Source organism: Zonotrichia leucophrys, chromosome 5 (genome assembly GCF_028769735.1).
Source record: "Zonotrichia leucophrys gambelii isolate GWCS_2022_RI chromosome 5, RI_Zleu_2.0, whole genome shotgun sequence".
Taxonomy (NCBI): domain Eukaryota; kingdom Metazoa; phylum Chordata; class Aves; order Passeriformes; family Passerellidae; genus Zonotrichia; species Zonotrichia leucophrys.
The window spans coordinates 4,821,921-4,845,060 of NC_088175.1; the positions used below are offsets into that span (position 1 = coordinate 4,821,921).

A 23,140-nucleotide genomic window follows, 5' to 3' on the forward strand; every position below is an offset into this window, starting at 1 on the left:
TGGTGGTTGTTTATATTTATTGGAGGGTGGTTGAAGATTCAGACTGTGTTTTTGAAACACACTTCAAAGCATTTTTAACTGACGGATGAATTTTAATAAAAACAAATTACCTTGCTACAGGAGTAGTAGTCTTGCAGATTAGAGCCTACTGAGTCCAAGTCCTAAAATAATAAATACTTCATTGTTCTAAAGCCATTTAGATGCTGTTATGGACAGTCTATCAGTCAGGAATATGTGTATTTAAACAAATATATGTATATTTAAATGGACTTTTAACAGTGCCTTCAGTCTTCCAGTTTTTCATCCCAGCTAAGCTACAAGAGTGAAAAAAACCCAGCTCCATTTACTGGACTCATCAATATATAATATCCAAATAATATAAACATATGGCTGTAGAACTGGACCAAGTGTTTAAGGTTTTTACTCATTTTTTTCTATTCTGAGAATGGAAAAGTTAGTGATCTAACTTTTTACCTTAGAGAATTCCTTGACTTCATAGTCATGGAAGCTTTTTTTTTTTTTTCCCTAAACCTGTTGGGTTTTTGTTTGTGGGTATTTTGGGCTTTGGGCTTTTTTAGATCATTAGCAAAAACATAAACTAGCAAGAGGAGAAATTTTAATAACTGCTAGACTTACCTACTTGTTACAACAGTTCATCACCATAGTTCAAACTTAATGTTAAACTTTTGTAGTTTCTTAAGATTCACATTTATTAGACTTGTAGTAATTGATTTGGGCCACTTTTGCATTGGTAGTTTTTTTTGCCATTTGTACAACCATTTATAAGAGTGAAATAGTATCTGAAGTCCCTGTTTTCTCCTTTGGTGTCTGTTGTGATTTTTTTTTCCTCCCCTCACATGGGGAACAGTGTTACTTCTCAGAGGTTTTTATCAATTACAGTTTCTTTTGTGAGTGGGATACTTCCCACTCTGTTCCTCAGCATCCTTTTCTTAGAAGGATTTTATTCATTATCTTTTTTCATACTGCTTATTCTGGTTCTGAAAAATACAGAATAACTGTTCTTGGTCCTAAACACAGTTGAGCTTGAAGAAGAATTAATGATTTAGACTACAGATTTCTCACCTGGGGTTGTTTTCCCCCATTGCTTTGCTGACAAGATACATCAATCATGAACCCTTTCATTGCCTTCAGGAGATGAGGACCATGTGTATGGAGAGCTTGTGATGCTACACTGAAAATCACCTCTGTTCCTATAAGTGGGCCTTGATTAGAGGGATATTTTCTCTCTGAAAAGTAAAGGTTAGTCTTTCTTGCATTCTTGGAATAAAGCATGCAAACACAGAACTATGTGGTATCCCTTCAGAGAGGAAATTTTTTGGGTTAAAACAACCACAGTTACATTTATTTGCAAAATTATTGTGGATGTAGCTCCTTTTTCAGCCACAAAATCTACAACATGATGGGAGGAACTTAGTTATGTATAGTTTTGTCTATTTGACTCAATAGAGAGGTTTTATTTGTGGTATTGTAGAGTTTGTGTTTGAAAGTATTGAAAACTTTCCCTTAAATAATGCAATTAATGCTTTTTTCCCTTGCATGATAGTTCCAGAATTACCTCTTTTGTCAAGTATTAGCATTTCTCTTGGGCACAAGGGTGCACACAAGAAAAAAGTCACTTATGAGGAGCACGATTTTCCCACTTATAAAGAAATACAGTGCAATAAGGAATGGATACACTGGAGAAGCATGTGCTACTTTCCTCTTTTTGCCTTAATTTTGGGTATAATTCTTTCCCAGCATGTGAGGAAGTAACACCACACTAAAGAACTGTGTAGATTTAATGTAACATCAATAACTCATGGATATCAGTGAGGCTGCAGCCATCATTCACATTTTGGAAAGCATCTAGGGGAGCTTTAAGGACTTTGTGTGAGGTTAGAGTGGCTGGATACCCTTGTGCAGGATCAGGGACTTGTGATGGTTGTTTTCACAGAAGGGACAGTGAAAGGTCTGGAGTGTTTAGTGGATTTATTCATTTATTTTTCTAGTTAATTTTGTGGGACACTGCAAGTGTTCTCTGAAGATGCCCATGACTAATGCACTTTTTATGTTAGACTAGAGAATTTATATGGAAGCTCCTGAGCTATGAAGATGAATACTATGATAAAATAGAAAGCAAAGATGGATATCCTCAGGAGTTATTTTTCAATTAAGCTGGTGAATTAAGAAAAAGTGGGGGGTTTGGTGGACTTTTTGTCCTTTGGTTGGGTTTTTTTTGTTTGTTTTAAAATGAGTATACACTTGTCCTGTGTTCAGTCTAAAACATTTCCCAAAAAGTCCAAAGTGGGCATTGTTTATGATATTGCTTATAATTTAAAACCAAAATATTCTTAAATCAGCATCCCCTGTTATCTTTCCATAGGAAGGTTGCTACTGATATAATTAAACATTGTAGGGGAAGATCTGTCACTTTAATACAGTTAAATCAATATTATGAATTTTCATTATTGTAATATGAGCAATTTTCAGTGATATGGAGATAAAATATATTGTGATTAATTCAGAACTGTATAGTTCTCAGCAGTACTGATATCCTGGTTTGCTGAATAAATCTGAACTGACTGTAGAGAATAATTTGCATGTTTATCAGCCATTATTAATGGAGTTATTTATTGCAACAAAGCTTAAAGGCCATTTCATGTTTTTTTGGATCATGTCACTATTTTTTTAGGTTGACAGAATATGGCCTATTCTGTGGTAAAAATAAGTTCATCAGCTTCACCATGTCAACAAATGTTCTATACACATGCAAGTCTGATAATAGAATATTTAAATGTATTTATTGGGTGTGTGTGGGTCTGTGAAATGGATGAGAAATTGAGGGAAAGGATGCTCTCTCATGTGTTAACATAGATGACTTTGTTGTCCATTGCAGACTTCAGAGAAAATAACTATTTGTTTGACAACAAAATTCCATTCCACCAGATTGATTTTTCTAACAAAGCCAAGTTTCATATGAAATACATTATTTAAAAAAACCTTGCTAATTCAGATATTTATATTTAGATGCATACAGCTGTGGAGCAGCCCCCATTATGCCAAAAGCTGCCCATAGACAGAAAAAAGGTGGTGCTTTTTTGTAAAGAATTTGACGTCTAGTGCTTGGTATTACAACCAGTGCTCATGTTTATTATCTTCTTAAATGTCTGAAGGGGTTTGATTTTTTTTTTTTTGTCTTTGTAAACTACAGGCATCTTTAAAAATAAAAAATCTTTGCTGGGAATAGAGGTTTGAAGAAGGAAACAAATTATTGCCTGATTTGGGGAGTGGGGGGAAGCATCTTGCTCTCTTTCCCTCATGACTCACTGGTGGAATTTACAAGTCTTATGTGTTTGTCTAAATTAAAAGCTTAGTATTACCATACATTAATTACTAGCACAAGATAGCTCAAAATACTTAACCTGTTAAATGAATGTGCTAGCCTGGGATATAGGAGGTTCATTCCTGGCTTTGTATCGGACCCCAACAAAAGGAGATGGTGCAATTTTTTTCTTACATTGAAAAATTACATTATTATGTGACCCGAAATATCTTTGAAATCTTTCTGCGCTTACGAACAGTTTTTCTGTCAGCCTTGAATCTGGTGTCTCATTTGTTCTTAAATTGTGGTAAGATTTTTAAGTAAACAAATATTCTGAGATAAGAATTTTAACACTTCAGGCTGGTACATTTTTCTGAGAGTTGGGAAATCTGCCATTATCATCTATTAAACTTGAAAGCATGTAATAATCCTGAATGTGTTAGGCAATTTATCAGTGGAGTGTGCTCAATGTTTTGAGGTTCTGGAAGCCATTTTTTTATGACAGACAATAATAGAATTATATTGTGCAATAATAGACACCATCCTTCAGAAGCACATTTGTGTGTCAAAGGCAACAATGGTACCTGGAGGACAAAGCATAAATTCTGTAATAACTCAAAGGACCAGCAAGAATATGAACTGCTTTTAGTGGAGGAACAAAAAATGGTTTGAACTCCAAATTTCAGTCACTTACCTGGATTTTAGGTCACCCTGTTATATTTCTTAGATCATGCTTGGAAGCAGGTAGATGTGCTGTGCTGGAGAGCAGGTTTATCTGTCACTGTGGTGCAGGATGTTGGAGCACTGAGTTCCTTTCTGGGCTGAGGTTTCCCAGCTGGGTTAACCATTTCCTGCAGCCCTGGCTGAGGCTGCTTCCTCTTCCCACCATTGGCTGGGAATGGACTGCCCTGCTTGTCTCAGCAAACCCATCCAGCTCACTGAACATCTATCAATAGATGAACATCTATCAATCTATCAATAGAATAGTATCCAGAGAGAATTGAGGAGATTTATGTACATGTGTGTATAAATGTATCCATGTACATGTGTGTGTATTGCACTGACTGTTGTCTTCTCCATGTTGGTACAGGAGGGAGCTCACTGCTTGGCTAAGATTGATACCAGAGAAGGGGATTGATACCAGCCAAGTGGAATCTCTCTCTTCAAATATTTTTATTTATTCAGTTTAGTTTATTGTGGAGCTCTACCCCAGGCAATGTATTTTGAGCAGGTGAGTAGAGCAGAGAGGTGGAACTGAAGTCTCTGCAGTGCAGTAACGTTGTTACTTCAGAGATAAGTTATGGTTTCACCAGTTTCCACATCTTTATTGCATATCCAGTAACACTTTACATTTTCTCTGAAATGGGAAAAAGTAAGGGATATTGGTTTTTTGGTAAAATATGTGGTCTTTGAGGAAATCTTGAGAAACAAGTATAAAGTTGGGACACAAAAAAAATGGAAAACCAATAAAATTTACCTGGCAGTTGCTAGTCTATCATCATTTTCCACCCCTCACTTTGCACTAGTGCATTCCTTCTGATTTCTGCCCATTATTTCTTTATTCTCTAGATTCATAGTGTATTCTAGCCTAGTTCTTTGCTAGTGGAAGTACAATTAAGATTTTTTAGTTTCCAGTTCACTGCTTTGCTTAGCAGCAGAATTCTATTTATGTGTGAAGAGTGTAGCTATAAAATACTTTATTTAAGGAATTTCAACTGCAGCAGGAAGCAATCTCATCTAAACTTGCATATGTTGCAGACACTGTATTTAACCCATGTGTCCTTATGTCTTTTTGACAAAAGGATTTCAGTGTTTGCATGATTAAACTTTTGTGTATAAATTGAGAGTGGGGGAAGAAACGGAGGCTTCAGTTTTGTGTAGGTGAAATGGATGCAACTGCAGGGGTTGCTGAAGTCCTGCATCCCTGCTGCCCCCTCCCTTGTATTGGCTCTCTCTGGTATTTATCTGGTTCTGTGCTGAGCTGTTTGCAAACTCAGCAGGAAGTTGTTTGCCTGTACTTTTTTTATTCTTTTGTTTCTTTTTTTTTCCCTGCCAGGATACTTCTCTGCCATCTGAGCACTCAGTGCAGGGTCAGATAAGCCCTGGAAGCAGCCCAAGGAAGGGCAGGAGTGTGTGGATTGCAGGAAGGATGTAATCAGTTTTATCAGTTTAGGTTTGGATCTCATAGCTTGAAATGACTCCATGGTGGTGAATGAATATGGATGGGGAGATGAATTCCTACCAAAAGCACCGAGATCTATGTCCAGAATGGCAAACAACATCACTTCCCTGCTCTCTGAAGTCAGAACAAGCCAACAGTGAGTTTCTAAGGTCTCTGCCAGGCTGATCTAGGAGAGTCTCTCCAGTCCCAAATCCTGTGCTCATAAGCACAATGCATTGACTGGCATCTGAACTAATTCTGTGTTCTAATCTCTTGGGAGCCAGTTGGACCCTGGGAGACCTGTGAGCCTTGTTCTCCTTAAATCCAGAATGTGTCTGTCCAGACCTACTAAGGTGAATAGCTGCCAATTGTTGAGAGTTCCTGTATCAGATGAAAAAAGTAGACAGAGCTGCATTAACATGGAGGAAAGCCTTGCCTGCATTGCTCTCTGGTGTTTAAAGGGAGAGAAACACAGTGGTTTGAGCCTGGCAAGGTTTACCACAGCCATTAAGTACAGGCTTCTCTGCTTAAATTTTTAATTTTTTTTAAGTTTCTCTAAGAAGCTGGGTAAAGTCTTAATTTATAGTAACAGGTACAGTTTAAGTTGAGAAAACATACTTTGAATGCATTTTTGCATGAGAAAATCCTTTTTTAATCCTGTTTCCTAATGCAATTTGTCTAATTTATGTTTCAAGACAGTCCTGCACCTGTTGGTATTCTTATTGCTGCTCTGCAGATGATACTTTCAACATACTACTGGTACTTTCAACATAATTCAACTTTTTATTTTCTTACCTCCTCTCCCTCCCCCCATGCTTACTACTTTATAACAAACATGCTTCAGAAAGTGTATCTGACTATTTTCTGAAATCTTAACTAGGGTGGTGGTCAAAATCTGTCCTGAATTTATTCTACTTAGGCAGAGGGGTTTTCATATTACTTAAATCCCAAACATGGTCATAATATTTCTTTAATAAATGTTACTGATATCTCAGTCCCTTCCGTTGGAGAGATAAAATGTGAGGAGAGGATATTTTCCCATTGTTATGGTATAATTGATGTCTGTAAGATGGTTGGCAGGCTGTTATTGATATTATATATAATATCTGTGTTTCACAGAGAGAATAATGTGATAACCAGAGCATAAACCATGTCATGGTATGTACAGCATAGGAAACTAGAATCCCTAACAAGTTTAAACAGTTACCAGTGGTTATTGGGCTGAAACTGTTACCCACTGACAGCTTAGCTAACTTGGGCATCTGAGAAAGCATCTGTGAAGCCATTGCTTAAAAATCCTCCAAGATGGTTTTTATACTACATGGGTATGTTAGCTACCTAACTTATTTAAATATATGAGGCAAAGTAGTCAAACCTGGTTCTTAGTGTTAAAGCTGCTGTTCAGATCTATCCACAGAGGAGTGGTTAGATTTTGCTGCTGTATATTTAAAATGCAAGTTCTTGGAATGGAAATTTTGAATGCTTTTTCAGGCTAGTGAATGGGTTAATTACTGTTCAGGCACCAAACATTGGACTCTAGGTATGTTTTGGGAGATGGCTGAGTTCTTGAAACAGTGTCTTGTAAAAATAAACTGTGAAACTCTTCTCTGTGTGCAGCTTCATCTCTGCATGCAGCTCTGAATGTCTCAGCATGCCTGATGCTTAATTTCCTAATGTACTGTTTTATTGTCCCAAGTCATCTAAGTTTCAGTCCATTTTGGCTGCAAGTCTGAATCACATACTTCTGATTGTGGAAAAAAGATCTGTACTGCTTGACCTCCTTTACACTTCTAAATCATGTCAGGTTCAATGCAATTATTTTAAAACCATATCACATGGATGTGAGTCTATTCCAGCCCATGCCACTTGGAAATCTTTGCAGTCCATTTTCTGAATAGTTTTTTTTGGTCTACTAATAGTACAGTGTAGCTGTCATTTTATTGTTATTTATTAACACTTCAGCAAGGGCTGGTTGGATATGGGAAGGTGCTATACATATCCAGGCTGTGCACTCAAACAAATAAATTTCAAATCTTGTTTGCAGTGCTCTCTTCCTGCCAGATTCCTGGCTGCAGTACTTTATTTTTACCTTTTCCCCTCACCCCCAGAGGGTGGAGAGCAATAGTATTTGTTTTTGTCAAAGTGATAGGAGGTAAAGTTGTGAAGGAGGTTAAATCAGTTTAAGTTCTATTTACTCCAATGTGATTTTTGAAATCCAATTCAATAGTTACATTGGAATAATTTAATTTATATATCAGGTATTTTAGTTTTGCTCATTTTCAGCTAAACAAAGTACTTTTGAATTGGATCCACTTTCATGAGTACCAACCTCTAGAATATTTTGATAGAGGAATTCTTGTGTTTATGCTTCAAAATTATAACCTGAAAAAGCACTTTAAGGGACATAAATGACACACTGCATCAGAGGATTTACTGTACAGTGTTTCTAATATGGTATTTTTGTGTTTCTGGGTGTTTTATAACATTCAACCTGACAAATCTTTGTGATTTGAGTCTTCAAGGCATTACTGGATTACCCCCATTTGCTGCTGCTCCCTTCCCCCCTCCATCTGAAGCTCCCAAATACTGCTCAGTTCTGAAGAACTGAGAGGCTTTGACACAAAATTACAAGGAAGCTTGATCTGGAGCCTGCACTTAGTTGCCTTTATCTTTGCTGAGCAGGAAAAAGCTTTTGGTCAGCTTTTTCTTATCTCTCCAATGATTTAGAAATTTTTCAAGCACTGAAGTTTCAACAGCCTCTTTTCTTCCAGTGCTCAGGGATGGCTGTTCTGATGTCTCTGAATTTGTCTTCCTGAAGTGGGGACCAAAGTCTTTCAGTGATTCTTCTTGTTAATTAGTGCAGTTTTCTTATGAGACAAGATGTCTTCAAATATGTGAAAGAAAGCAAAAATATGAATGTTTTCATGTAGATTTGTATGTTTTTATATATCAGTAGCAGAAGCAATAATGGGATAAACAGTCTGGTTTCCTGTGGGCTTAGGGGTGCCCGTGTGTTTCTAACATCTTTTGGAGAGCAGATTGTAAAATCCCTTCCATTCAATCCAGCCTCATATGGGAAAAGGGAAAACCCCCAAAACTCATTCTCTGTATGTTATTGAGTGTACAGTTGTTTGTAGTGGAACATCATGTTTTTACCTCATGTAATAGGCTCAAGAAATGCATAGACTTGGTTGTCAGTTTACTGAAGTTGAAGTGATATGTAAACCTAGGTACCTGTCTCATTAAGTGTTATTAATTTATCTGTGAAAACACTGATTTTGTTGTTATTGCTGATGGGTTTTGTTTTTATGTTTGTTTGTTTTCCCAATATGATCCATGGATTTTTGCTTGGTCCTACTGTAGAAAGAGAATACATAGAAAAAACCCCAAGGTGTTTGGGTTGTTAAAGTCTTGGATGCAAATGATAAGAAGTTAATTTTAATCTGTACGTAGTATTAAGGTGTCTGTTTAGATTAATTTTCCACAAATATGGAAGAGCTTAGCTTAGAAAGCCTCTGTGCAATTATGCATATTTGTAGTTAAGCATGTTTAAATAAATTGTACATTTGCACTTTCAGCATTTACAATATAGCAAGAGGAGAGAAGTGACAATAGTGAAAGAGTAAAATAGGCTGGCAAAGTGACACAGAAGTTATTAAAACAAATAAGCCTTAATTTAAAGTTATTGCTACCCTGCATGTAGTATGGTGTTATATTCCTTCTGAACTTGCTTTTCTTCTTACTTGTTCATTACTTCTCTGTGTTCTTAGCTGCTCACACCCAGCAGTTTTCACCTCTAGCTTTATATTCAATCATTTTCCATTTTGTACAAGCGTTTGATGCAAAGTTGTATACATTTCAGAGAATTAGACTTTTTAATTTTTCCTTTATATCCTTTCTTCCTACATCATTCTGTGCAGTTTTCAGAGATCACGAGTGTGTTAATATTGGAGTACTTTAGTGGGATCACAGGCTGCAATCACTTTCCTGCTGAGTGATTTACATAGTCTGCAGGTGTATAGATTTGCTACATATGAGCTTTGTCACACAGAGCAAGACTTCTTGGATCTTAAATGGGATTTTTTTTACATTTAATATAGGAAAACAGCTTATGTCAGTGAAATAGTGCATTTATCTTACCTCCTTTATATAGAACATTCAAAACTTCTTGAAATTTTAGTGAGGAAAATCCCCTTCTTTCTTTAATTCAGGATTTTGAGGCTGATACATTAAGCAACCAGAGACTGGTATTCTTATCTCTCTCCATAGAGCCTGGATTTGTATTTACCTGTCTGTCAGTAAGAGTTCTAAAGCAGCCCAATGCCTGCACTGCATCAGGTGCTCAGTGGGGAGATGGTACTTTCATAGAACACAGGGGGCTACTCTGTGTTTGTACTGGTTTTATTATTTATCTGATTTAACAAATTACACACAGATGTTTGCAGTTATTTCAGGAGGGAACAGGATGAAAGGGAAATTCAGTGACACATGTTTATTTTAGTTCCTATTCTTCTTTTGAAAGGATCCAGTTATCCAATAGGTATGACAGGCTTTAGTGTTTGATCCTCCCGTGTGCTGCTGTTCTGCATGTCTGTCTTGCCTTCCTAAGTAAGGCTTTTATAAATTTGGGGGCCAGTTTAGAGGAATTCAGACCATAGCCATGGTTGAAAGAATGGCACAGTATGTATTAAAACAAGCCCAACTTTTCCTCTCAAATATTTATTCATGTGATAGTTTGTTTTTCTGGCAGATCAAGATACAATCTGGTTTTGGAGAACAACCAGATTAGATTTTTTCCATCCTTCCTAAAGCAAAACAACCCTTCCCTTTTAAAAAATAACCTTGAGTTTCTCATTTATTTAAAATGGGCTTAGTTGCTAACAGGTTAATATTTTAAAGTTGCAGCATTTTAAACATCTGACACTGTTCTACCAATGACCCTCTCAATAAATCTCTCAACATGGTCCATGTTTGCTGTGCAGGAAGGAAGAATACTGCATGGGATCAGAATGTTTTTGTTAGTGACACAATGCATTATGGAGGGACAGTCCTGATTCTGAATGTCAGAGCACATCAAATGAAGTCTCTCATTGGCTTTGCCTGCTCTGCTGCTGCTGGTAGGGAAGGGTAAAGTAAAAATGCTGTGGCTCACAGCAAAGTTGGGAGCTCCATACTTTTCTGTTCTTGCAGTTAGTGTGCAGTGTCCCACACAAACTGTGGCTCCGAGCTCTGAGAGAGCTGGGCTGTCTGGTTCTGCTGATATTCCATAGTGTGGGTCAGCTTGTTTGGGTTTGGTTTTGGTTTGCTTTTACCCTTGGGTCCCTCCTCTCTCCATTTGCCCTAGGAAGGGAAGGATCAGGCTGCCAGCTGTGCTTTGCTCCTGCATTGCAGAGTGAGGGCTGAGGGCCCTGTGGGTGCTGTGGCACTGCCTGTTCCCCACGCCCCAGCCTGTGTGGTGCTGACAGGAAGGATGATAAACATTTGCTGTCCCTTGACATGATGGGACAGTCAGAAACATAGTTTACAGTATATTCTCTGCTGCTTGAATTATGTCCAGCAAGAAGACAGATTTTGCCAAGAATGGAGTAGTGCCTGAACTGTCGTATTTTTAGGTATAATATATGGTGGTGTTGTTTTTAAGCTGGTTGTTCCACTTCAAATATTTTTGATTTAAAAAAATGTGTCATGGAAATGTCTTTTGACAATTGTTAGAATCATTTGCTCATAGGATTTCTGCTCCTGTCATTGCCCCTTCAACAGGAAAATCACTCCTATGTCTTTTGAGACAGTCAGAGCCTTCCATGTAAATTTATTTAAGAGAAATACTTACTGTTTGTCATTATTATAATAGCAACAAAGTCTACTATTGCACAATGAGAGGATAGCAGAACTCCCGTACTGCAACCTTGCCTAATTAGGTGAAACTTGATCCAGCCTATCTTGTTCCTGTCACAACTGTGGCCTGTCTTGTTTCTTTAGAACATCTTATCAGTGCTCGTCATTGCTGCCTGAATTCATGTGCCAGTAGACCAAAAATACTCCATTTAAGTAGTTTTTCACTGTAGTTGTTGCACAGAAACTGTTATTAGGTTTTAGCTTTACACGATATTTTTGTATTCACTGCTATTTACAACTGTCCACATGAAGAATATTTTAAGGATGGTTCTTCAGAATATTGTAAAAGCATCAAAAGGGAAATCTTGGCTACCAAAAAAGACTGGACTTAAATCCAAACAGCGGACCAAGGACAGAATTTTAAAAAAGAAGGTGGGACAACATTGCTTTTTGTTTATTTGCTGTAATCTTAAGCAGTTTTTGACTTCTTTTTGTAAAAGCAAACAGTGACTCTTTATAATGTATTAGTGTGTGTGTGTGTGTGAACATCAGGAATTTTTGCCTTATAAGAGTTGCTTCTGTGTATAAAATGCCTGAAATTTTTAGTTTTACCTTGCAAAGCTTGATTTATTATTATTAGTTTTTGATTCAACCAAAGTGGACTTCTGAGTATAAAACAACAGCTTTTAATTTTTAAATCTGCCACCTTAAAACTAAAGAAATGTTTTGGAAAGAGTCATTCCACTCTGATGGGAGGAAAATTCTGCTGGTTTGCCTGTTGAATCCCCAAGGATGTATTCCCTTTTCATTTACTATTTTTTACCAAGCCAGATAACATCTTTACATCTGAGATTGAATGGCTGGTATTCCCTGAAAGCAATGCACTAAACAATCAGTATTTTGTTAATACTTCCTGCTTAGGGGAAGAAAGCTGTGGTAGTACTTTCTGCATTCACACTATTGAAAATAAAGGAGAAAGAATAGTGCTGGTTCCATTTACAACACCACATTTGCTTGTGTGTCTATAGATTTTGTAGAAATTGTTCCTTGTTTGAAAAATGATAAAATTATCATCAGTGCTGCAAATCACCTTTATTATTTGACAAAAAGCATGATCTTTAGTAAAAATACCATGTTGATTGGTTTGGTTTGTGGTTTAGATGTTTTGGTTTGATGGGGTGTCTTTTTCATATTTTGCTGAACAGTTTGTAAAAGAAAAGATACAAATGCCTGTCTTTGTATCCTCTGCTTTTCCATGGGATTATTTTTCAATGCAGTAGGTAGGTCAGGCTTTTCTGGAATTCAGTGGATTTTGGATGACTTTGCTGTAGCTGTTGACAAGGTCAAATACAAGACTGTAGAAACATCAGCACCTCCCTGTCCTTAACCTTGGCCAGAATATTTTTAATAATTTGAGAACATTTGGTTCTATGCTACAAATTCAGTGGGACACTTGTGTTAAATGTGGATTTTGAAAATTGTTTTCTTTCAGGAAAATTGACTCAAACCCTCACACCGAGCTCTGCTCTTCACTTTTGCCTGGTGTTGTCAGACTGAGCTTTCTTTCTAAGTAAATGGCAGTGTTGCCATTTCCAATATGCAAAAAAACTTGAATGGGACTTTACTCCATATCCCCACCTAATAAAAGTAAAATACTCAATTTTTATTCTTTCTTATCTATCATCTGGTTCTCGAGTCTTGGTGGAGGGTGTCCTTTTGTGTGGAGTTTGGGGTTCAGGGGGTTTTTTGTGTGTGTGGTTTTTTCTTGTTTGGGTTTGCAAGTGAGGCATTTTTTTGTTTGTGTTTGTGTGTGGTTCTTTGGTTTGGGTGGATTTATTTTTTTTTAAACCTTTCATTTTACTGAACACAACTTCTTTTTTTTTTCCCTGACTTTCCAGCTGAGATTATTATGTAATAAAAGGATCTCTGAAGCTGAGTCATCTTGAATTCATTTAGTTTTGGTTTTAATTTATTGCCAGTTCACCCATGTGTACTGTGAATTTTACAGCACTATGGTTGTGTTGTTCTTCAGGCACATCTTCCTTAATGATTTGGAGAATAAAATATTTAAGAGTATTTTTAACATGTTATTCATATCTCATCAGCTGATGGAATGGAATGGGCAGCTTGTACTTTAGGGCTGTTTTAGCAAGCTTGTGATGCATCTGAGGTGGGGCATCCTGGTTACCCTGTCAGATGTGCAAGATTCAGATCTCTGAGCATCAGAACCAGGTGATGTGTGGGATGTACAGTGAGATGCAGTTGTGGTGCCACTGTGGTTCCTCCCTCCTTTTCTGAGGTGCTCTGAGGCCGCTCCTGACCTTGTACTGGGGGTCCCCACATGGCTCTGAACTGTTTGGTGTGGAGGACCCTGAGCTGAAGATGTGAAGAACAGTCAGCTGTGAGCATCATTTATTAAATAGAGCTGGTGGCGTTTGTGGACAATTGGAAAGATCACTGCACCACTGCAGCCTTGTTTTGATCTGGAGTCTTGCTGTCCTCCATCCTTCTGACCTTTCCTGTGGATTAGGAATATTTTGTGCATTTGCAAATGCAGCAACTGCTGCAGTATTCTGAGAGTTTAGTGGGAATCCATTATTTAAGGAATTCTCATAGTTATAGGCCTTATTTAAGGAATTCTCATATTTATAGGCCTTATCAACTTCCAAAATCCTTTGTTATATATTGCTGGGCTATTTGCTAGTTCCTTAAATAGATTAGAATTTTTTTTTTTAACTTTTAATTCATAAAATTTTGACAGCTGATTTTATTGGTTTGTTTCAAGCTGCTTTAGATAAATCTCATTGAAATTAGGCAGGTAGTACTAGATGAGGTTTGTCATTTGAAGATTCACTGTAAAATAATATTCCAGAAGACAGAGTATCCTTAATGAAGACAGCAAGTATAAAAAAAACCTCTGAAACTTCTTCAGAGCTGCTTGATTTAAAGATCAGTCTTCTGCTCTTGGCTGATAGGACCTATGTGCAATAATCCTGTAAGGAATCATATAATGCTAATTTGCAAGATGAGAACTTAAGTATTGAACCATCATGAACATTCTAAGCATCAACTGATCAGAGCAGGAAATCTTTCAGGAAGAATCTCCAACTTCCACCTTTGAATAATAATTGTGTATATTGTGAAAAGATAGCATATGGCCCACTGTCTTTTAAACAGTGAAAGAAAGCAAAATTTCAGAGCCTTGTTTTGGGGAGAATAAAAATCCATTTTTAATCTGTGTTGCCTGATGGAGAAATGTTGTCAGGCAGAACTCGTTAGTGCACCTGGAATGATCCCTGTGCTCCCAAGTCTCTACGTGCTAACCGGTGCCTTGACAGTCCTTGGGTAGAATTATTTGTGTCAAGGAGCAGCAACAAGATCTCTTGCTGTTCCTCCAGATGCAGCGATTTAGGAATCAAGCCAAAAGATAATATGATGCAGGGATGTTGAACTCATTCTGTAGCAAGTGCCAAATTATATTTCCCACTAGAAAACATCACAAGAGGCATGTTTTATAGATTTCTCTAACTTCAGGCTTTGTTGCCTTAGCTGATGATGATAAATATTGCACTTGGACAGATACTCTTCTAAAATAGCACTTTTATATGTAATGCAATCTCTTTGTTTTTGTCGTTTGTCCCTTTTAAGCTATACTCATTTTCCCCTGCTGCAGCCACAAGTTTACTGCCCACCTTTTAAATTTTGTGTAAATCTGAGCTCCCACTTGGTTTTAGCAGAGCTGTCTGAATCTAAAGCAAGGCATTTCAATGTTTTAACAAATAACAAAGGGCTTCCCTAAAGATAATGCCTGGAGATCTGGCATTGGTTCACTCCCATGGATTGACTCTGACTTCTTATATAGCAAAATGTAGTCTAAAATCTGATACAGGATTATAATGCCTAAGTGATGTCACTCTTCTGTCCTAGGCAGATGCTAGAAACTTAACATTTGTTAGGTCAGTTGTTTTTTTAGTCCTGTTGATATCTTGCTTCTCACAGCCTGCAGTCTGTGGGTTGTTTTCATTGTTTACACAAGTGAACTCTTGGTTGCTTTGTTTTCAGTAGGTATTGTTTTCCTAGAGCTCTGGAAGCCTTTCATGTTGCTGCTGTGAACCTTTCATTTAACACTTTGTAGATCTGTCCTGCTGATGATAGTTGGTGTTTCCTTCCTTTAGCAAAAATACTGATTTATTTCAGGAGTAAGGAATAAGGGCTTCAGGCTGCAGATCTACAATGATGCTGTAGCTCTTTTTCTGTCAAAGAATAGAAAGTGTCCAAAGTATCCCTCAGCAAATAAGTACCAGGTAGGTGTAGGCTTTTGGAATAGCCTGTTGAACACCTGCTGTTGCATATGGCAGCTTGTGAAGGGGGCAAAACAACAATCCTGGAAATGCTGAGAGGAAATCTCTGTGGTTCTGTCAGTTCTTTAAGCCTTAATGTTGGAGAATTTTGCTCAGACATGGCTTGAAGGAAAAAAAGGCCATGAAAATATACAGCTGATGGAAAAGTAAAAGGCAGCTGTGAGCAGCAGTTCCCAAGCCTGTTTTCGCAGGCACGTTTCTGTAAACAGCAGAGAGAGTTCTCAGGCAGTTTTCTCCTTACAGGTGAACATTCTATCTTTGGCTGTTTTGGAAAAGTAAAAGTAGGTTTTGAGAACCTTTCATAGCAGGGTGAGAACACAAATCTTGGTTTCAATAACAAACCACAGGTATTGAAAACAAAAGGAGGGATTAATGTTTAAATCTGTGACCTATGATGAGCTCGGGTTTTGCAATATGTATGAGCTGAATTAACACTGTTATAAAAAGTGACTGAATCAATAAATCGGAGTTCGATGCTGATCAATCAGGATGGGTCATCTCCCTTCACTTCATCACCTTAACAACATGCAGGCCCTAAACAAGATTTCCCTATATTTTTATAAGATTTTCTTTTAACTCTATACTTCTACATTTCTAAAAGAGGAGTTAAATACTTAATTAAAATGATTCCTATGCTTCAGCAAGAGAAATAATTTTATGCACAACTATTGTCTGACAAGCTCCTGGTTGTGCTTTCTGTGGGCAGCTTGTCTAGTGCAGAGCATTGTGAAGGTGGATCTCAACATGGAATTTTTTTTCCCCAGTGATAGCAAAATAGCAAATAATTGTAACTAGCATATGAGCTGATGCAAAAAAAAAGCCACTTTTGTGAGATAAATATATTGAAGTACATTTAGGCAACATGAACTTTTCAGATTTGATCAAAATCAAGTGTTGATCCTAAAAAATATGACCTTGTTCATATTTTTGAGTTAACTGCATGAATGCCTGAGTTTACCAATAGTAAAATTTATGGTTTTAATATTTGTTAGTAGCCCATAGCTTAATACTTTACATTTTTTGTGTCTGAGATTCACTCCCAGTTTTGTGGATTCTTTTGCAGGCCATATGGAGGCAGTTGGCTTCAGATTTGAAAGTGCAGTAAGAAACTATTGGTTTCACAAGTCTACATTTTGGCAGAAAATTTTGCTCATTTTTTTATTCTGTGCAAGCTGAAATCTGTTGGTTGCACTGCCTTTGTGAATTTTACTAATACAGTCAAAAGCATCACTGGGCTTTAAATTTTGTCCTGAACTCTTAAGTTTACACAGCTTGAATGTGAGTAGGATGTGAAGAAAGCTGTTTAGAAATATGGAAATTGATTGCAGTAATTTCTCATCCCATATATGGGAACAGATACAAGAAGATGTTAAAGAAATCTTCTGGTGAAAACCACAGTAATTGATAATAAATTTGCTGTATGTCCTGATGCTTTAATTTGAATTAAGGCTCACAAGCATACTGCAAAAAATTCTTCAGCAGACTTATTTTTAAAAATAACAGCTTCATTCTGAAGATAAATAATTATTGGAAAAAGCATGCTGGTGAAAAACTTGTTGGTTAGATGGTTTTGAAATATTTCTTATTAATACAGAAAAGTGAAATTGTTTAATCTTACGACTATTTTTCTGGGGTTTCCACATAATAACAGAAGAGTTTATTTGGGATTTGTTTCTTCTGAAATCCCAGTATTATAAAGAAATACTTGTGACTTCAGTCAAGAAAGGATCTTTAGATGGCTTTAATTCAAACAGCTCTGTGGTTATAATTTCATAGTCTGTGGGTTTTCTTACTGTAATTGCCTAAAGTTTTACCTAATTAAGTCTGTAATCATAGAAATGGCTGTGTTCCTACTGCAACAAAAATGAAAACTCTGCTTTAATGCTTGAAATGTACAACTACAACTTCTACAAATGTAGCTGATGGAAGTTTCATAGAATAGCATGAATCCCAGGCAAGCAAACTTGCATGAGAAAATTGATAACTTGTAACTTTTTTTCTGACCATTCTACATGCAAAGTTGTGCATATATTAATATATCTCATCACCAAAGGGATGATTTTTGTAAGTATTCACATTTTGCTTGCCTCTCATTCTATAATTTTTCTAGTAGCTGAAATTCTTAGTCTTACTCAAAGTTCTTATTTGATTGATGGGACTAGGATATTTCAGTAAGACATGGGTTTGGAATTTCCACTTAAAACTTTATTGTTGCAAACTCCTGGGACTCCTGAGTTAGCAAAATCAAGGACAAAAGTTGTTAAAATTCTTGGGACATGCTGAGGTCTCTGCTATTCTGGAGAAATGAACTTGGAACAAGTCCTGTCTTCACTGATAGGCACCGCTGAAAGCTCTGAAATGGCAAAGCACTGCAAGATCATCAATGAATGCTTTGGAACTCTTTGTTAGGGGAAAATGCATGGTGAGAAGATAATGTTCACCAGTTCCTGTGAAACAGAAGGATTGAAGTTGGCATTTCTATCAGAAATTGTTTTGTACTTTAAGTTCATTGTGTGTCAGCCTTGTGTTTGAAATGTCTGTTCAGTGATCTGCTAGAAGAGGAAGGTTTTTTGTTTGGGTTTTTCTTGTTCATTTACACAGTGAAAGTTCTAGGCTGGTTTAAAGATGAAAAAAAAGGCAAAGGGAGAGTGTAATAGGACTAAATAGTAGTATGTGACTTTGGCCATATTAAATATCCAGTATGTTTTTGAATTGTAGTCAAATGTTGGATAATTCTTAAATTGACAAAAGTTTTTCAAAAATTTCTCTGTTATCTGCTCTACTATTAATATCATGTAGGCATTCTAATTTTGAGTCATGAGAGTAATAGCACAACGAGAAAAAATCATGGTTTTCATTTTCTTGGGATGTAGGAGTGTTTTTTCTTAACCTTTGTTTTTTGATGGAGTGATCATGCTTTCCTCTATGTGTCTTTCTTTTGTAAATTATGGACATAAAATTACATTCAGGAAAAGCCCATCTTTGGAAACATGGGCTTAAGTTAAAAAATGGTTATATGGAAAATAAAAAGCCAACTGAATAGTTCACCATCATCAGCCACAGAACTCACTTCCTTTTTTCTGTAGTAGAATACATCAATATTATTCTAAGAAAATAATATTGAACTTGTTTTCAATTCCAATGTTTCAGCATGTTCTGAAATAATACTTGTCTGGTTCCTTTCTGATAGCTTAAATACCTCCATTTGGTGTGAGTAGGATATCAGGAAATGCCTACTTGTATGGACTTTGTTATTTTTACAATAAGTATTATCAGCTGCCTGGCATAGTGAATTGCTTAGGCACAAGGCAGTGGAGGTGTGGGTGTACAATTTTTCTTCTCAAGCTGCAGTGGTTTGAGTCTTTGTAGCATGAGGTAATAGTTGAGGGAGATGTAGTTCTTTTCTCCAAGAGCTACAAAAATTGTGAACTGTATACTTTTTTAATTCACTAGCTGAAGATGAAAAAAGGTTGGTTTTTTTCAGTAAGATTTTAGAGAAATGGTGAGGCAAAGCCTTTGCTGGCTTTCTAGACCATACCTTGACTAAGAATCAGCATGCTACATCAGCTGGCTTTGGGGTGGCAATCTGGTTTTATTGCAGTCATAAGTAATTGCACACTGTTCTAGGGGAGTGGAACTTAAATAGCAAAACCCAAGTGGAGAGGGCAAGGTGGATTCTAGGACAGCCAGACCAAGCTCATGTAGAAGAAAGGCCATCAGACCCATTTGAAAGATGATTTATTTCTGTATAGTCATGTGGAAGGCATTTAGCTGTGACTTGTGGGATCTCTGCTCTCTCAGACAAAGTTTATGAATCTCTTTGTCACAACTCCTGGAATCTTGGTTAGGGATGAAGAAAGCAATGAACTGAAAGGTTACAGAAGTCTAAGGAGACAAAACAATATTTATCACCTCGTTGGCAGCACTGTTCAGCATATTTGTGACTTAAATTTGTGTCTGGTGTGTTCTTTTAGCCAGAACAGCAAAGAAGGATCTCCAAGGAAAATAATGAGTTTGCTTTGCAGGTGTGTATAAGGCATGGTGGACAACACTAAAGAAACCATAAAACCACCTGTTAGTGTTAGGCACATGGAGAGTAGAAACAGGGGTAAAGGGGAATTTGACATAAATTTCTTGATAGAGAGTGAAAAGTGATAAGAAAGAAGATTGAAAGTGAAAACAAATCAATTGTGCTTATCAGGACTGACACAGAAATGCAGCTGGGTAAAGGCTACAGGCATGAAGGGTGACTTTTGTTGTGACAGTGGCATGAGTGAAAAAGGCACACCAGTGAAACAGTTGGAAAACATTTTTTGCAAGTTGGCACAGTGAGAGCATTAGCTGCACTACTTTATGGCAAAAAACACATTTCTCTCTTTTACATATGGTACAGGAAAAATAGAAATAGATCTGAGACAGGAGACTGAGAAAATGGTTTGTGTCAAAGATGCCTATCCTGCAGCTCAGGGTGATTGGGTACCTGTGTGATCTGATGAATGAAATCTAGGGAAGCACTGGAGAAACGTGCCTAAGAACTGTGTTACAGCCTTTTAGAACTGGAATTGACAGCCAGGCATTCATAAGAGTCAATTGCAGATTGCCAACATTTCAGTTTCCTTAGCAGGAGATCAGGTGTAGATAGATAAAACTGTCATCTGTGTGAGGGATGCCTATTGAAATTTTTGTAGGTAGCATTATTCAGCTGTAGAATGAGGTGAGATAATAAGCAAGGAAAATGTTCTTGTGGGTTTATCCCTGTTTCTGTCTCCTTGAGAAACTGCAGGGATGATGAAATGTGTCCTTTAAATAATACCTGAAGTATGGTTTGAAGAGGGAATGGATGAAGGGGAGAGACCATGCTAAGAGGAATGTGTGCAAGTGTTAGACAGGGATCTGTTGGACAGAGCAGATTTGGGGGGAGTTGATTTCAAGTCCTAGGAAGAGGTCAGCTGTCAGCTGGGAAGTGAGAGGACTGTAGCTTGGAAGCCAGCTTGGGAGGTTTGCTGCAGCTTATTTGGTGTGAAAAAGACCTGAAATGTGATGGGATACACTAGAGTTTGCATCAAGGTTAAAAAAACGAAAAACTGAGTGAAAATAAATGAGAATTTGTCAAAGTTGAAATCAAACCATTGGCTGGGTAGCAGGAGCCATAGAGGGGAGTAACAGGTAATATCCATGTGTGGTGAGGAGGAGGAAGTGTAAGGTTTGGAGCTTGATGTTTATTGTAGAAAAAAGACATGATTTCGAATCCCTGAGGTGATTTGCTTGTGAGTGTTAGGTTGATCCTGTTGTGTGACATTGTGTTCCCATATTAAAAACTGGGAATTGAGAGATGATCAAAGAAATGCTACAAGGGTTACGATCACAGTTTTACAAGATCGGTATTATTCAGCTGCTCCTATTTAGAAATCAATTTAAAATGAGAAATCAAAGACTTTATCAGTTATTTTGTGTCCTAATCTTTGGTGAAGAATGCTTTTTTTCATGGAACTGGCTTACTTCAGTAGGTTATACTTGGGTGTTTCACGTGTATTTCACTTGCATTCTTCAGCAGCAAATTTCCAGACTCCTTCAATGCTTATTTGTACTTCATCACATGCAGTACCTCTGATTCTTACCCGTTCCCACCACAAACAGGGACAGGTATGACATTGACTTGAAATTGTAATTAATATTGCAATATATATATATAATTAACACTGTAATAATGTTCAATATTTCAAGTCTTGCTGTGTATGTTTCAGGATATTTGTTTTGCAGCTGTGTTTCAATTCCTTTAGTATTACTCAACCTGTTGAAAACAAATCCTTACTTAATCAAGTTTCTTTGAGGAGTGTTACACCGGTTGTTGGCTGCAGCACCTTGCTTCCTCATTAGTGAGATACTTTCCTGGGCTGAACCTGTGCCAGCCAGCTTGGCAGGGGACAGTCCTGATGCCCTCTGAGCTGAGGACTCAAGTGGGGGGATTGAGGTACAGCCAACTTTGTCCTGGCATTGCCGAGGGAACTGTGAGTTCATGTAGTGCGTGAGATTGGGATTGATGGACAAGTGACCGAGATAAATAGGATAACTCACATCTACAAGGATTTTCTTTCTTTTTCAGTTTGTCTGCAGAAGCAGATATATAATCTTAAAACATAAAACAAGTTTTCTGGGCTAGTGTTACTTTTACAGCAATAAGGAAATCAAAACCTGGAAACTGTGTAAAGTCACATGATGTTAAGACACTCTGTATATCCTTTCATACCAAGAAAACAGATCTTCCACACATGATTCTGAGGCAGAAAAGCCAAATGGTATTCTCAAAAAATTTTGGTGTTCTCAAAAAATTTCAGAAGTTTGGCTTTTGTTCTGAAACTGCTATCAAGTACTATGAGGAAACTGGAATACTGGCACTAATAACTTTGTTAAACTGGTGTTATTTAATTAAAGTTACTTAATTTCCTTACATATTACACGTTCTTTAAATTTAACTGTAGAGGGAAAAGGAGGAAAAATGTCTTTTCTATTTCCCCTGTGGCTAAAAGAACTTTGGGGTTTAAATGGTGGTAAGGAAAACTTTAACTAGGCTTTAAGAAACTTCCTCTTGCAACAGGAATCCTGGATTTCTGGGCTGGATGGCTTAGGGAAGTGGTGGAATTTCCATCATGAAAGGCTTTTCAGAACAGGTTAGACAAGCATCTCTGCAGAATAATGCAGGTATAGTTTATCCTGCCTGAGGCCAAGAGACTGCATTAGGTGACCTCTTAAGGTTTCTTCTAAGCCTCTTGGTTTATGTTCATGTGTGTGACTCTTTCTTCTTAAATACGAGGTCAGATTCCACTAATAGATTCAACATCAGTCACTTGTTGCATGACCACAGTCACTGAGTATTGAGACTGTCTGAATCTTCTGTTGGGGGAACAATAAAGTTTTGAGCTTTTTACAGTAGGTGGTTACAGGCACATTCATTATTATCTGTTGGCTGCATCCAGTAGCTTCCTCCAGCTTGTATTACAGCTTTTACCATGGCTTCCTTTATGCTGCTGTTGGAAAAACTGGGGGCTGAATTCTGGTATATTTTCAGTTCTGGTTGACTGCTTCTTGTGTTGAAGTGCAGGTACTTGAAAACTTCAGGACACAGCATGCAAACTTGGCAGGCTGAGGGAGAGCAGGAACCTGGACTGAAATAGCCTGGAGGACTGATGAGACTGAGAGCTTGAAGCCTGGGCTTTCTTGGAATTTGTCCTGTGTCTATTTCTAAAGTAGACAGACTGCTCTTACTCAGTATCTGTGTTATTAATGTCAGTCTCCAGTCTGGCTGATGCATGTGTCCCACAGATAAAAGTATTATGAATGTTTTTAGGAGTTGCTTATGCAAATTGGAACTCAACTTTTATTTACCTGGAGAGTGCTCATTTAATGAAGAGCTGTTATTAGGTTCAGTGTGTGACGCCACATTTTATTTATGGGAAAGATCTG

The 23,140-nt window shown here is 37.3% G+C and overlaps 1 protein-coding gene across 5 annotated transcripts in view; it reads left to right on the top strand.

The window, feature by feature from the left end:
* The window catches only part of PPP1R13B (protein phosphatase 1 regulatory subunit 13B), a 69,713-nt gene that overhangs the window by 1,924 nt on the left and 44,649 nt on the right, over positions 1-23,140 (top strand). For 2 of the 5 annotated variants that reach the window (XM_064713448.1, XM_064713449.1), the window contains exon 1: positions 11,553-11,750. The exons of 1 other annotated variant lie outside the window; for it this stretch is intronic. In XM_064713448.1, the coding sequence (XP_064569518.1) occupies positions 11,625-11,750 (126 nt within the window). In that variant the 5' untranslated portion in view covers positions 11,553-11,624. Of the gene's footprint in view, positions 1-11,547; positions 11,751-23,140 lie in introns of those variants that run through there. 2 more of the 5 variants (XM_064713446.1, XM_064713445.1) reach the window with 2 other exon arrangements.